General features: G+C 33.3%; 1 protein-coding gene and 1 long non-coding RNA gene across 2 annotated transcripts in view; one reads left to right on the forward strand and one right to left on the reverse strand.

Moving 5' to 3' along the window:
- LOC146526888 (uncharacterized) overlaps nt 1-15,666 on the reverse strand; it is a 210,024-nt gene that overhangs the window by 114,019 nt on the left and 80,339 nt on the right. The window lies entirely within an intron of this gene.
- The window catches only part of LOC146526889 (adenylate cyclase type 6), a 176,806-nt gene that overhangs the window by 86,995 nt on the left and 74,145 nt on the right, over nt 1-15,666 (forward strand). Inside the window, exon 4 of the mRNA XM_085206495.1 lies at nt 5,075-5,171. Coding sequence (XP_085062621.1) covers nt 5,075-5,171 — 97 coding nt within the window. The remainder of the gene's footprint in view (nt 1-5,074; nt 5,172-15,666) is intronic.

A 15,666-nucleotide genomic window follows, 5' to 3' on the forward strand; every position in this document is an offset into this window, starting at 1 on the left:
ATTTATTTACGTTTATATTTCCATTTGTTCTGCCACTCAACACGTAATGCCTGCAGAATTCGGCAAAAAGTGGGGAACGGAGTTTCTTCACACTAGGTTACCTCTGCCTAACCCGCTGGGTGCGGGATACAGAGTGAAGCTAATAAAAAAAGTACTAAAATACATGTAGATATATCACATCACCCCGTAATCCGCTGTGAGTATACCACGTAATGCAATATTTATATCAGAAGGTTGCATACAAAATAATGAAAGTATTGTTTGTTAAAAGCTTCCGGCGAACGTGCTTAAGTACCATTGCTCACTGCGCTGAGGCTGCATTTTCAAATAATATTTTAACATATTATGTATATATTTAGAGGGAAATGTAAAGATATACACTTTTATTTAGTTTGATTTTTTTTTTCACTTTATTAGCTTCACGCTGTATCCCGCACGTAGCTGGGTAAGCAGAGGGAGCCTAGGAGCGTATAATTAAGATATTCTGTTTCCATCTCTTTTCTCTCTGACTCTTCGGTTCTCCATTACGTGTTGAGTGGCGGCACTCAAAGCCGCGTTTTGCCTCGTTACCAGAGCGAGAAAATGGAAATGTTAAATATTTCTCTTCCTCGAGTGGGAATCGAACCCACAATCTACCGTTTACGGATACAAGTTTGTATCCCTTACATCACGACTGGCCTCGCTTGCTTACTGAGCTAAAAAATACAAATTATGCGAGTTTATCCTTCATTAAAAACATAATGACAGCATCTACAACGAACATTTTGGTATTATAACCCACAGATTGTAATTACATTTTTGTTCTGTCTTCTTTTTATCCTACATATACTAGTTTGGAAAAAAAAACACAAACAATTAAAAAAATATTTATGTAAGTTTTGAAGTGACACAAACTAACGAGCACGCTAACGATGATGGAGTTGAGTATAATCTGAGAAATGCCTTCTTAATTAATGATAGGAACTTCGGAAACAGACTGGGGTAAGTCAGCCCGATGTATCCTCGGCTGTTGCTAGTGGTGATAAAGTTATAACAGATATAAAAGATGTTTGGTTAATTGAATATCTAATAAATATTCTATGAATCTTTTCCCAGAAATTTAAATATATATACTTTTTAGCTTCACGCTTAATCCCGCACAGAATAGTGTAGGCAGAGGGAACCTAATGTTAAGATACTCCGTGCTCCATTTTCCGCCAAAGTTTGTAGTCTGAACGCTCCCAGAATTCGGCAGAAAGTTGGCAACGGAGTGTTTTAACACTAGGTTCCCTATGCCTACAGCGTGATGCTGCATATATGCTAAGCTAAAAATATTTGCATTCTGCACTCATTCGCCATATAAACTATAAAACTACTCCGCCCGCATAATTTTCGTATAAAGGCGTACAAAGTTTTTGTACGCCGTTTTCGTATTAATATTTGGATAAGTTGTACGAAAAACTGGTATTTAGATTTTAGCCTCAGGTTGCAAAACCAGATTTATTATTTTTTTACTTTTTATTTGTTAGCAGCCTGCGAACAACAAAAATATTGCGTTAGCATTTTATGAGAAATCTTTTAGTTTATTTTTATTAAAAATCCAGTGATTAATTTGGCGAATTCTGAAGGCATTGTGTGTTGGGTGGTGTGAAGTATTGGAAATATTAAATGTTGCATTTCCTCGAGTAGGAACTGAACTAACAACTGTCGTGTATACTGTCACACGCGTGGGCATTTGCATCACGACAACCTAAAATCAATTAAGCTCCAAAGTATTTTGTTCAAATAAAAGCTTCTCTTTAATTCAACTTATTCCAAGTCATATGTATATATACAAAACTAGCGGCTCGCTCGCGGTTTCACCCGCGTGAACTATGTTATTATTAATTTCTGTCTCCATGGCTACGTCCTAGTGACGTCTATGCAAAAATTGAGACTCCTAGCATTTGTAGTAACGAAGTTTCATACAAACTTTCGACCCCAAAAACAACCCCTTAGAAGTCGAATATTACAAATTCCTGTTTTAGCGAGCACCTACGTCCTATAAGTAACTCTTATGCAAAATTTGAGATTCCTAGCACATGTAGTTTCTGAGATTTCGTGATGAGTGAGTGACCTTTCGATTTTATATATATAGATTTGAACCTGTAACCCTGTGGTAGCATCGTTTTCAGTGCAAACACCTTATAAAGTATTAACAATGTCCTATTAGATCTCTCTAAAGCCGTCAGTGACCTATTTAAATTCAATGAATAAATCTATATTACAAATGGCCTAGTCGATATTGACAGTCGTAAGTGCTCTGAAATGCTAATATTGGATCCTTATTGTTAATACTGTAACCTATCGGCGTACAAAAGCTAGATCTGTACCTTATCAACTTGAATTTACACTTGAATGAGATTGTGAGAAAAATAAGAAATATATATAATAGGTATAAACGAGAACGAAGAAAATATTTAGAAATTTTAACTGCTAAACTAGAGTTTTTAAATTTCAAAATGGTAAAGCTATATTGTATTTTGAAAATGCTTAGAATAAGATGATTTTATTTATTAAACGTGCATATTGTTAAATTAAAAGTCTTTTTAAATTCACTTTATTTATACGAATATTCAGGCGTGTATTTATAAAACGGTCTCAAGTCTGAGATTGATCTTGAGAAGCCGTTTTCATTCATAGATATGTAATTTATAAATGAAAACGGCATCTCAAGATTGATCTCAGACATGATAGAGGTTTATAAATACGGGCTTTAAAGTCATAGGTGTATCATATATAGACGAGTGCCCTCAATTCCCTCAGGACTCAAAATTACTTTGTGGGTTGGCTTTTCACTTATCCCGCGGGATCTACTTAATAGTACGGGATAAAAAAATGAATTAATGGAAAATTTTTCATTATAATCTAAAATAAAATATTTCTTAAAATATTTGGAGAATTTGGCACCAAATTTATTATTTTTTGTCAATGCTAAATTCGTCTTCTAAAAATTTACATTTTAGAATCAAATTGAACAGAATTTCATAACTTAACTCCCTTAAGGATTTATAAAAAAATACCTTTTTTAGTGGTTGATTTCATACTTTATTACCAAATCAATAGTTGAAGGAATATTTTCCAAATTATCATTTTATTTTTATATTTAATATTTTCAAATAAAATATAACATTGTAGCTGAAACTGAGCAAAAGCTCTTCCACTAAGCTGTATAAGCTGTATGTACTTTTCATCAGACTTGTTTTCCAAAGTGGTTTCTGTTTGTATGTTCTTAATAAACACAGGTCTTAGTAAAAGCAATATTTTTAAATAACTTTTAATAAAATAAATGGCGTACACGTGTAGACATCAATATATTATTATTATTATTGAAGCCAGTCGTGGCGCAGAGGCACAAAGTGTGACTATGAACGCGACTGGTTGTGGGTTCGATTCCCACTCGAAGAAATGAAATATTTATTTTAATTTATATTTCCATTTCGTCGCTCTGGTGTCAAGGCAAAGCGCGGCGTTAAGTTCCGCCACTCAACGCCACGCAATACCTCCAGAATACGGTGGAAAGTGGGGAACGGAGTGTCACTATGTGCCCTCTGCTTACCCTGCTATGTGCGGGATATAGCGTGAAACTGATAGGTTTCCAATATATTCACGACAAACTCATTACCTCTCTTTTTGAACTCGTTAAAAATACAATGAAAATGAAATAAATGAAAAATCTACTAAAATAATAATAATTCATTCTATTTGAATGTTATCATGACATTGCAGTAAGTGGCTGAGGTCGAGCTCAGGTAGTAAATTCACATCTTCATATTATTTTATGCTGCGCTTTAAAGTAGCTTCAGGACGTTTCTCATAATCCTCATAATGCTCGAACATTACCATTCTCGCATTCCATATTCTGTGAAAGTTTACAATGAAAAGATTTTTTTATATATACAGATTTCTAAACTAAAACACCTAAAGGTATAAAAATTTATTATTTTATTATTGGTCTTATCAAATTATCTTCACAGCCTAAATAAATTACATGAAACGAAAACTTTAAACATACATTTTTCCCTGAGTGCAAATATTTGTTTAAAAATTATTATATAAAACGAATAATAATAAACACAAATTAAGTAAATAAATAAATATTCATATTGATAATGGGAATATTTTATTTTTTTATTGTAAACAAGTCGTCGCAACTTTGTTGCGTGAACTTTAATATGTAAAATTTTCAATTTTTCCTTTCCTCTAGAAGTTTCGAGAACTATTTTCTACTTTATGCTTCACTAAACAATATAAACTACTTACATACCAAATGTCAATCATTCACTAACAGTACTAAATTTCTTATCTGTAATTATAATCTTAAACGTCATATGTCATTAATGTACAAAAATTGTTGTATAAAAAACGATAAATGATATTATTATTTCAAATATGATGTTGCGGATGATTTTTCAAGTATTATTTCTTCTTTTAATTTTAAATATATTATATTCCACACTATCAATGAGATTTTGCTTTAGAATGTTGAGTATTTTGAAAAATCGCGTAAATGTCAGCAGATATTAACGTCGGGAAAGGTAAGAATGTAAGTTTTGAACTTTCTACACAAATGTTGTTTGCACATCACTTAAACTTTTTAAAGGGGTCCACTTAAAACTACTTTAATATGAATATAAAAAGTTATAATCTCGTGAGACCTTTTATAGGTTTTGGGTATATGATTTTTAGATAGTTTCATTGGCAAGTTAATTTTTTGTTGTACAACTATTATTATTATAATCACTATTTTTGCCTACGGCTTCGCTCACGTGGTCAAATGCAACAAATTCCTCAGCCTTAGGTATAACATGTATGTATAGAAATGTCACATGAAAAAAATATTTTATACTATTATATTATTTTATTATTTATAAAACTAAATTCAATATTTAAGATAATGTTTCCAATATATTTATAGATTTTTTAAATAAATAAACAAAATAGTCAATTACGATTAATATTTAAAAAAACATGTGAAGTATAAAATGATGCATAACAATAATTTTCACCGTTGATCGTTATAATAACAGAATTATAAGGAGTTTTCCCCTTACAGGCGGAAGCAGAAGGTGGCCCAGTATCTTCGTCTCCCGCGCTCCCGCTCTGCCCCTCTGGAAAACCGGATGTTGACGCACAACCATTGCTGAGTGAAGGTGAGTACTATAATAGCTAAATTATTTAGAAATTTCAATGTACTTCACTTCTTCTTCTTCTTCGTGTCAATGAATGGAGAATTCATATCATATTTTGCCAGTATTTAGCCACGTCGACTGCGGCATCTGTTGCCTCCATCAGATCGTCATGTGAGCAGGTGAATGGACATTTCGGGCAGGAGAGTAAGTAAGTGCCATCGTTTGTGGATCGGCGCCACAGTCACAGGGTGACTTATCCCTCAGTTCGTACCCCCATCTCACGAGAAGCTCTTTGCATCGGCCAACCTGGCTCCGTAAACGATTAAGTGACTTCCATGTTGGCCACATTACTTCACTTCTTTGTACTTTGTACTAAAATTATGTTATTAGGGCCAGAACCCTTTAAAAGTAGCAAAGCGTATTATGGTCACTTCAAATATCAACTTATATTGTCTACGAATTAAAGAACATACTAATTATAATAGGGCTAAACCAGCATGTGTTCAAACCATTTGGTTTGAGAGTCTTTGAAGATAGAGAACGCACGTGGTATCTTGCTGCCTTTTGAAAGTGTTCCTACATATTCGATCAAGCTTCCCTACACGACGGTAGAGTAAATAAGAATCTCCACCTCAAAGGCCGGCATCGCATTTGTAGCTCCTCTGGTGTTCCGCAGGGTTGAGGACGGCGATCACTTATCATACCCGTACGCTCGTTTGTCTTGTCTTTTTCCATAAAAAAAAGAATATTTTTATGCTCTCTATTTTCAATTAGGTACTGCTGCACTGGCATTTATATACACATTTGAAAAACTCGTACGGTGTAATTAAGGATATACGAGTATGTAATGACAGGACAACCCCTATACCGTATAACGTATAAACAGCAGAGAATCCATTTTTTTTTCAATTCAAGTGCCACGAAAACTAAATCACTGCTATCAAAATGCCAAAGCTTTACACAACAATGGTACCAATATTGCACAGAGACCATGAATATTTCAGTAACATTCCTGCCATACAAAAATACAATATTCACTGTGAAAAAGTAACTTTTTTGAAACAACCCCTGGAACAATTGTATACGAAATTTGATTTTTAAACTTTTGGGGGTAGTTCCAGCGGGAAGTTGTATTGTGGCGGAGTTATAAATAGTGATAAAACTTGTCTGTCCTGGCTAGTGCAATGTAATTTCGATAGATGCTTCTAAAGTTATTACTGCCGCCGACTTTGGGAGGGCATAACGTGTAACGATTATTTTTACCTATTGTATTTAGTTAAAACTCGCGTCCGATTCTGTTTCAACTGTCGTAAAGTTTCAAACAATGAAATGAACGAATTTTCGTTTTTTGTGTATGTGAAAGCGAAATTAATAACAAAGCAATTTACTCAATAGTAAGTGTGCTTGCTATCTCTATTAAAAACTATTATTATAATTTTCAACTCCAGTTTGGATAACATATGATTTTTAAAACAGTTTCACGCTTCTTCCCGCAAAGGTAGTAGGCAGAGGAACCTAGTGGCAAGACATTGCGTCTATTGTGTGACGAAACTAAACGCCGCATTTTGTATGACCAAAACGAGAAAATTAACATAATTCATTCCCGGACGGGAACCCGACGGTTGTAGGTTCGATCCCCATTCGAGGAAGTGAAATATTTATTCACGTTTATATTTCCATTTCTTCGCTCTGGTGTCGAGGCAAAGTGCGGCGTTGAGTTCTGCCACTCCACACGCAATGACTCCAGAATTCGGCAGAAAGTGGGGAACGGAGTGTCTTTACACTAGATTCCCTCTGCCTACCCTGCTGTGTGCGGGATACAGCGTGAAGCTATTTTATAAATAATCTTTAGCGAAGCTGCTGTGCATGAGGATGAACAAAATCAATTAAATTCCTCAAAATTAAGTGATTATTTGTGTAATGTCTTTTCTTCAAATTTATTTTAGCTTTAAATTATAACAGTCAGGTACTCAATTACAATATATGTTGAAATATATAATAACTCAAAATGCTTTTAGCATTATCTTTTAAAAGAAAGGAAATAAATCTTTTTGTTATTCCACGATTCAGTGATTTTAACCAGAGCTGTCAATATTAGTGTCACGGGTGAGCCCGCCCGCTCGTAATGTATTTCCGGAATCTCTTTATTACGTCGGGTACAAAAGACTTTTGCCATACGATAAATATTAGCCTCAGGTAGTATGCTATTTTTGTGTTTTTTTTTTAATTTTTACTTTTTAGACGTTTTCGGGATTGGTGGTTTTATATATTTTTTGTAATTGTTATAATTCTATTAGGGTTCAGTAGCCGAATAGAAAATATTTTGTCATTTAAATACAAATAGTATGAAAAATAAAGTATTTTCTACTGGTATAAATTTTGAATGGTGTTTTGCCTATATGTACATGTGTAAATAAACAGTTGCTAGCAATTACAAAAAATAGATTACGCAACCTGTTATATGTCTAATTCGCATTTTGCCTTTTTATTTTCTTGAAAGATAGATATTTTCACATTTTATTACGTGAGAAACGGACAACATCTACGGGAATTTCATCTATAGTTCTTTACTAATGTTTTAAAGCTGAAGAGTTTGTTTGATTGAACGCGTTAATCTCTGGAACTAATAGTTCAAATTGGAAAAAAAAAATTCTGTTCTTTTGTTGTAGAAGGCTATAGTCTATGTTATATAAAGTTAGTAGTTCCAATATAAATTAGATAGACCATGTTATACTCGTAACATCAACATGGTCAACCAAAGACCAACTAGAATATTGGACGTAATGGAGCGCAGGATATTCAAATTTAGGAAATAACCTTTGAAAGAGCTCTTCTAGTCGTTCAAAGACTACATTAAGCTCCAAACATCAAATCTAATTGACGTTGACGAGGACACTGCTCGCCCTCATGAACGCAATTTATCTACTATACAAGGTATCTCTCTCTACTATTTCCACTTTAGTGATAGAATTCAATGTTCATGTGGCTTCAGAAAAACCATAAGTTAATTAAGTAAAACACAGGAACAAGAAAAACATGGACGATCAAAGTCTGTGGGGCACAAAAAATTATTTATAAAATAAAGTAAAATTTTCTGAGGGGATCTGATCTGAAAATTGGCTATTTCATTGGAAAAAGGAAGCTGGAGCCCATAGAAAAACAAAGCGGTAATTTGAAAAATCCTAATAAGGACATCGGGGCAGGCTTTTCATATTATAAGTGTTGCATTGTCATCAGACCTTGAGAAGTACGCAAAGTTTCAAATTAATCCGACGTTTCAAAGTCGATCCAAATCACGTTTAAAGTTTCCGTTACAGATATGTACAATGTACTTACATACATACATACATACATACCAAGCTAATAAAAGCGTGTTAAATATTTATGTAGTTAGATATTTACATTAAATCACGATGGTTAAACCACATGTAAAAGATAGTGGTATTATAATGAGTTTATTGAGGAGGTTAAGTTTAACTCGTTGTTGAAATGTTGAATTAAGAAATATGAATAGTTATTCATTTCATCACTCCGGTAACAAGGCATAGGGCGCTCAACCCCGAAAACAGAGTGTCTTAACTCTATGTTCTCTCTAAATACGAGGATACAGCGTGAAGTTTAAATAAAAATATATAATCATTACAGGTTTCGATTTGAAATCTAGTGAATCCTTAAAATGTCCATTGGTTGTATAACAGAACATTAAACACTTCTAATTAGAAAAAGAAATTGATTTTTCTCGTAAATACATAAATAATAAAAGTAAAGTTGTGTTTTGTAATTATATTGACTTGTTCAGGTAAAGTGAACTCAAACGAGAAGGCAATCTTCAATAGTTAATTAATTAACCGCAACCGTAAAGCAACTGCTTTATAAGTTTTCTTTGAAATTTCTATATTTTCTGTTGCGTTACAAGAATAAACATTTTGAGTACCTGTATAATTATTCAATTATATACAAAGCTAATGGCATTGTTATGTACTTTTAGGATTCCGTACCTCAAAAAGAAGAAACGGAACCCTAAGTATCTTAAAGATGAATCAGAATCAACTTAAGAATTGTTATTATATAAAATATTGTATTCCCAATGTCACGAATAAAGTTAGATATAAAACTTACATTTATTACATTTATAAATATATGTAAATAAATTCTTAAAAAAAAAAATGTAATAATTTAAACTAACCAAAAAATATTCAACATTTCGTATGAAATTACTTGTTTAATATTTATATTATTTCTGTTTAAAAACTCGATTCACGCTTCAGATGTTAAATTTCTTATTTATTCTTCGTATTTCTTTATACTATTAACTTAAACTTTTGTTTTTGTTTCTCGCTCATTAAGTTTTTAATTTCAATAACTTCCATATATATTTTTGTAATTTTTCAAGGCGAGGTGGTGTGCATGCCTAAGGACACTTGCACGCACACCGCCTGGCAGGGTCACCATGTGATGATGTGACGCCTAATCAGAGGCTACCTAGAATCCTAAAATTGGTACAGAACCCTCGGTGTCAAACTTCCTGTTGATCGCACTATTTTATTTAAACAACCCGACATATCATTCTAATGGAACAAACATTGATAAAAGTGATAATAGTTCACCAATTAACTAGTGAAATATTCGTAGATTACCTCTTATCATAACAAATTATATAAACGAAAAACCATTTTAGGGAATATTTCATACGAAAATAGACCAACTGGTTTATGTTAAGACTTGCTAAGTACCAATACTTATACATTTTTATATTATAGGAGTACGCAAGAATTAATTATGATTAGCTTAAAAAATATATATTTTTTGTATCAGTGTAGGTAGAAGAATTGTTATTCCACAGTCATTAGCCTCTTCATACATAATTTACATCCGTCCGTCCGTCTATTTACATCCTTATAAAAATATTTAATTATTATATTAAGTGTATTTAAAAAACCTTTCAAAGGAAATACAACTATTATTTAATATTTATGGTATTTTAATCAATTATTCATCGACATAGAGCGTATAACATGCGTCCTAAGGATCTTTAAAATAATAAATATTCAACATGTATATATTATATATATTTTTAACGTCACGCACGTCAGGGTAAGCAGTGGGAACCTATGGGAGTGGGAGTGTTATGATACGAGGAGGAATTGCGTGTTGAGTGGCGGTATTCTACGCCTTTGCTTCGACACCAGAGCGAAAAAATGAAAATATTAAATATTTCATTTCGTCGAGTGGGAATCGAACCTACAACCTGTTGCATTTACAATCACAGTTCTTGCCCCTGCGCCACGATTGACCTCTGTATATGTATTTGTATTCTAACAATAAATCTTAATAAACTATCAACAATGGTGTTCAAATGAAGCAAGGTTAAATAATACTAGATAATCCTTTCATACAATAACCAGTTCCACGAGAGCTGTACTTCGTTTTCAGAATTCATTTATTCATTCCAATATTTCATTATAGCATATTAGAATTGCTATGAGAGCGAATATTGCTCTCAATTTCCGATATACGTAATTCAAATGAACTATTTTAGATATTCGTTTATGGTTTATATATTTTCTTTAATTTATTGATAAAAATGTTGCACATTTTTCCCGCATAGCTAGTGTTAAGACACTCCGTTCTCCGCTTCCCGTCAAATTTTCGATTTTTTGCGTGTGACGCAGTGTGGAGCAGCGGAACTCAACACCGCACTTGGATGTTCTTTTTCAACGATTTTTTATATGAATGTATGCGACGTTGTAGTAAAATAATTAGGCCAAAATATTAAAGTTTTTTTTTAATAATTGTTACTATTGAGGGGTATTCTAGATTTAGCTCCAATTCAAATCATGGTTGGTGCGTGCTTTGACTGGTTACGAAAAGCTAAGGGTCCAAGGGGCCGAGACGGGAATATTTGATATCATTTTAGCTTGATACCTCCAAACTTAAATACCATCCACACCACCTGGATACGTGGCACTCCACTACTGTGCGGTTTCGTAGAAATTTCCTTCCAGGCGCCACCGAACTGTGGAATGGCCTACCCGCGGTAGTGTTTCCAGGTCGGTACGATATGGGTACCTTCCAAAAGCGCGTCTATCTCCACCTCAAAGGCCGGCAACGCACCTGTAGCTCCTCTGGTGCTGCACGGGGTCGTGGGCGGCGGTGATCATCATCAGGTGACCCGAACGCTCGTTTGCCTTGTCCTTTTTCCATAAAAAAAAAAGAGATAAATGATCTTGACAGGCGGACAAACAAAGTGATCCTATAAGGGTTCCCTTAATCCTTTGTATAAGGAACCCTGAGTAATTAAAATTAAATATTATTCCAGTATAAACTACTGCAGCATATCCTATTTATGGGCCAATATTCGATGTTTGTTTAACACGCGTATAATATCGTCATATTAATTTCATGCTTTCTGATTACAAGTTGTAAGATGAGTTGAGCTAATTAATATTTTCACTTCGTCGTACTGATGTGGTTATCACGCTCCATACTAAATAACTTAGAAATGCTAACAATATTGCTTCTAATTCAAATTAAACTGATATGTAGATAATTAAAATCTATTTAGATTTTATATATTTATTTTCATTGTTTTTTCAGCTTCACGCTGTATCCCGCATGTAGCAGATTTGCTTTGTCTTAATACTATAGTGAAGAAATTCTAATGCTATGTATTTAATTTATTCGAGTGGGAATCGAACCCACAATCTGCCCCTGTGCCGCGACTGGCCTGGCTCTTACAAATATATCATTACTAGCGGACGCGCGCAGCTTCGCTTGCTTATTTAGGGGTGAATTCTAATAAACCACGAAACATGTGTTCAATGAAATATTTTTAAGAGTCTAAATTTAAAAGTTTATTAAAATCGGTGGCGATTTAAAGATTTTTCCATACAAACTTTCAACCCCTTATTTGCACCCTTAGGGGGTGAATTCTAGAAAACGATGAAACACGTGTTCAATTAAATACTTTTAAAAATCTAAATTTCAAGTTTTATAAAAATCGGTGCTGATTTAATTTTTTTTCCATACAAACTTTCATCCCCTATTTCACCCCTTTAAGGTAAACATTTTTCAAAATCCCTTCTTAGTGGATGTCCACATTACGAAAGTAAACTTCTGTCCAAATTTTACGTTTCTACGCACAGCGGTTACGGCTGTGCGTGCGTCTTACCTCAGTCAGTGAGGACAAGTCCTTTTATATATATAGATTTTCATTTAATTTCAAACATTTGCAAACCATATGTCAATGATAGGGTTTTGGCAATCAAATTACAATTTTAATATACATATTGTTTTGTGTGCATGCGTTTTCAATTTTTAGAATATTTAACAGTATATTATAATTGAAATCATTTTTGTATTATATAATAAACAATGAAAGAAATAAACAAACATTGGTATATTGAAAATTCGTATAAAAGTTTTGAAAGGTCAAAGTTATGTTTAATTCCCACTCGCTACTATCTAAGCGCTACAGCTAGCTAATTAAGCTGTACGAGTACATTCTCATCGTGCCACGTTGGTTTTTTTACTACAATTGTTCTAGATTTTGTTGTTAATATTCGGATATCAACATTTATTTATAGGATAATTTGACTAAATTATGACCGTGGCTTTGTCGTACATCGCTCAAATATAGAGAAGCATCGGTGTCAGGGCGAAGGGACACATCTCCGATATCAAGAATGGGCACGTATCGAAGTCAGTGTGTGAACATACTGTGGTTAGACTCAACCATTACATCAGCCATGATAAATCCGAAATCCTCGCTAAGTAAAACAGATATATTCCTAGAATGATCCTCGAGGCTATCGATATACAAAACTGCCTAATTTCAATAAAGAAGAGAGGCAGAGAGGGCAAGATATATAAGTATTCGAAACATCAAGCTTATAAATATATGCGATTAATCCGGTTAAATACAATAGTTTCATTTAAAATACATAAAAAAAGAATGTTTTTTAATTTAAATTTATTTAATAACTGTGGCGTATCGTTGTGACATTGACATGGAACGCCTCTAACCAACACACAATGCTTTCTATAAACTGAATAGAACTCTATGAGAGTTAATTAAAACGTCGTCTTACTTTAATTTCCTTTTAGAATCTTTATTATAATAAAGCCATACCATTGTTTTTTTTGGTATGAGAATAAAAAAAATGAAAAATCTAAAAATTTTAATGCAATAATTAAAATACTAATAAAGTTTGTTTAAATTTAAAATATTTTAGCGTTTTTCAAAGTGTTATTTCAGACAAAGGATTTTAAAATGTTACGGAAGACGTATAAAAATTTGAACGTAGAGCCGAGCTCGCGACAGTATCCAAGAGGAACGGGTTTTAATCCCGAGCTATGCATGTAATAAAAAATTCTTGCTTATTTTTCCTTTTTTAGTATTGAATTACTTATGTAATCTTATTAATCTTTCATTTATGTATCACGCCTTGCTATAAATTTCAAGTCAAAGTAATATTTTTCCCAGCAACCGCAGAGCCCTCAGGAAATTGTACAATAATTGTATAGTTTGATGGAAATCCTGTTGCCGCGTTCAAAAGGTTTCGTAAATTGCCTTTGAAATTACTTAAGTAGTATTGGACATTAAATAACAGTATTATGCAAATCGATTGTAAGTAAATGACGAGGTCCATTTTGTTCTGATGTCCATTTTAACTATTGTAACTGAGTATTTAATAAGTTTCAAAACAATTTTTAAATCTAATTAAAAATGGTTTTTTATTTAACTTTACACTGTATCCCGCATGTAGCAGGGTACAGAGCAGGTAGCAGAGGGAGCCTAGTGTTAAGACTCTCCGCTCCCCACTCTCCGCCGAATTCTGTCGGCAGGCGTGTTGAGTGGCGGAACGCAACCCTGCACTGCAAATATCAAATGTTTCATTTCCTCGAGTGGAAATCTAACTCACACAACCCGTCGTGCGCCACTACTTGGCTTGGCTACTTGTATATATTAAAAATACATATTTAATATAAATTGTGTCTAAATTGAAATTACACATTCAATAAATTTTTGTTCATATTTGGAGCAAGATTATATACGATTGGCATTTGAACGGTTGAAGAAATTTCAAAGGTTGCCTTTTTTCCAACGAGTAGTGTAAAGTTTCATATTATAAGCTTTGGAAATACGAGATTGGCCGTTGAATGTTTGTTTATATTCGCTTCCAGTCATTTTAATATTGACAATGTGATGATTATTATATTAATTGTTGATATATATTTAAAGTTATAATATATATAAGTTTATATTAAAGTTATAATATATATAAGTTTATATTAAACCAATCAATATCTGCTAATAATTCATTCTTATTGTATATAATTAGGAAATAAAAATCGGTCAAGTGTGAGTCATACTAGCCTATTGAGGGTTCTGTACTAAATTTCAAGATTGTAGATCAACGAGAAGTACAACAAAAACTTAAGTTTGCGGGAGTGTGCACTTATTTTGTGTGAAATGAACTACAATTATAAATTTGTAATAATTTTTATCTGTACTATAAATATAAATTTCCATTTTCGGTATTTTCTTTTATTTGTACTGCAAGTTATCCATTCTTATGAAATTTCATCATTGTAAGTCTACGGGAAATACCTTATAGGACCTGATTTGGCATGATTACGCGGTGAATAGAGTTGACAAATTTAAATTTGCAGATATATGAACTCATATTTTTTCCTTTATTTGTTTTGTAAGTTCTTTGTAGCAAATTTCATAACTGTAGGTCCACAAAAAACACCCTACAGGTTTTGATTACGCGGCTAATTTCAAACAAAACTTTTGTGGTACGGAACCCTAAAAATTTAAGACATAATATATTTATTTCGAGGCTGTCGTGGTGCAGCGGCACAAAGGTGTAACTTTAACGCGACGGTTGTGTGTTCGATTCCTACTCGAGGAAGTGAAATATTTATTTACGTTTATATTTTCATTTCTTCGCTCTGGTGTCGAGGCCAAGCGCGGCGTTGAGTTCTGCCCCTCAACACGCATTGCTTCCAGAATTCGGCAGAAAGTGGGGAACGGAGTGTCTTAACACTAGGTTCCCTCTGCCTACCCTGCTGTGCGTGAGCGTGACGCTAAAAGAAAAAAAAAGAAAAAAAGATGTACTTTATAATATGTTGTAAATTAGAATAAAATTGTACAAATATATCGTTGAAATGCTATTTACATTACGTTTTCGACGACGCGTAAAAAGGCTTTATACGTCCACTTGGTAGAGGAGGCAGTACTTAAAAGCTTGAATATAAAATGTGTGGCAACAAATATTGTGATTTCTTTTTTTAAAGGTTAAACCTTTTAATTGATATTTTTATATGGTTTTTACGTTTTGTTATATACAGGTGCACCCTTATAATGCAGCATTGCATCACTTTAATGCTATTTATACATGAAATCATTAGTATAAAACTGCTCTATGACGACACGAAGTTAGTCTATCACTACCTGGAACTCTCCTCTCCTAACAGCCACACATTTTTCTATCTCCACTGTACAGTG

Source organism: Heliconius melpomene, chromosome 21 (assembly GCF_056956725.1).
Source record: "Heliconius melpomene rosina isolate 202511_hmr_F chromosome 21, ASM5695672v1, whole genome shotgun sequence".
NCBI lineage: Eukaryota > Metazoa > Arthropoda > Insecta > Lepidoptera > Nymphalidae > Heliconius > Heliconius melpomene.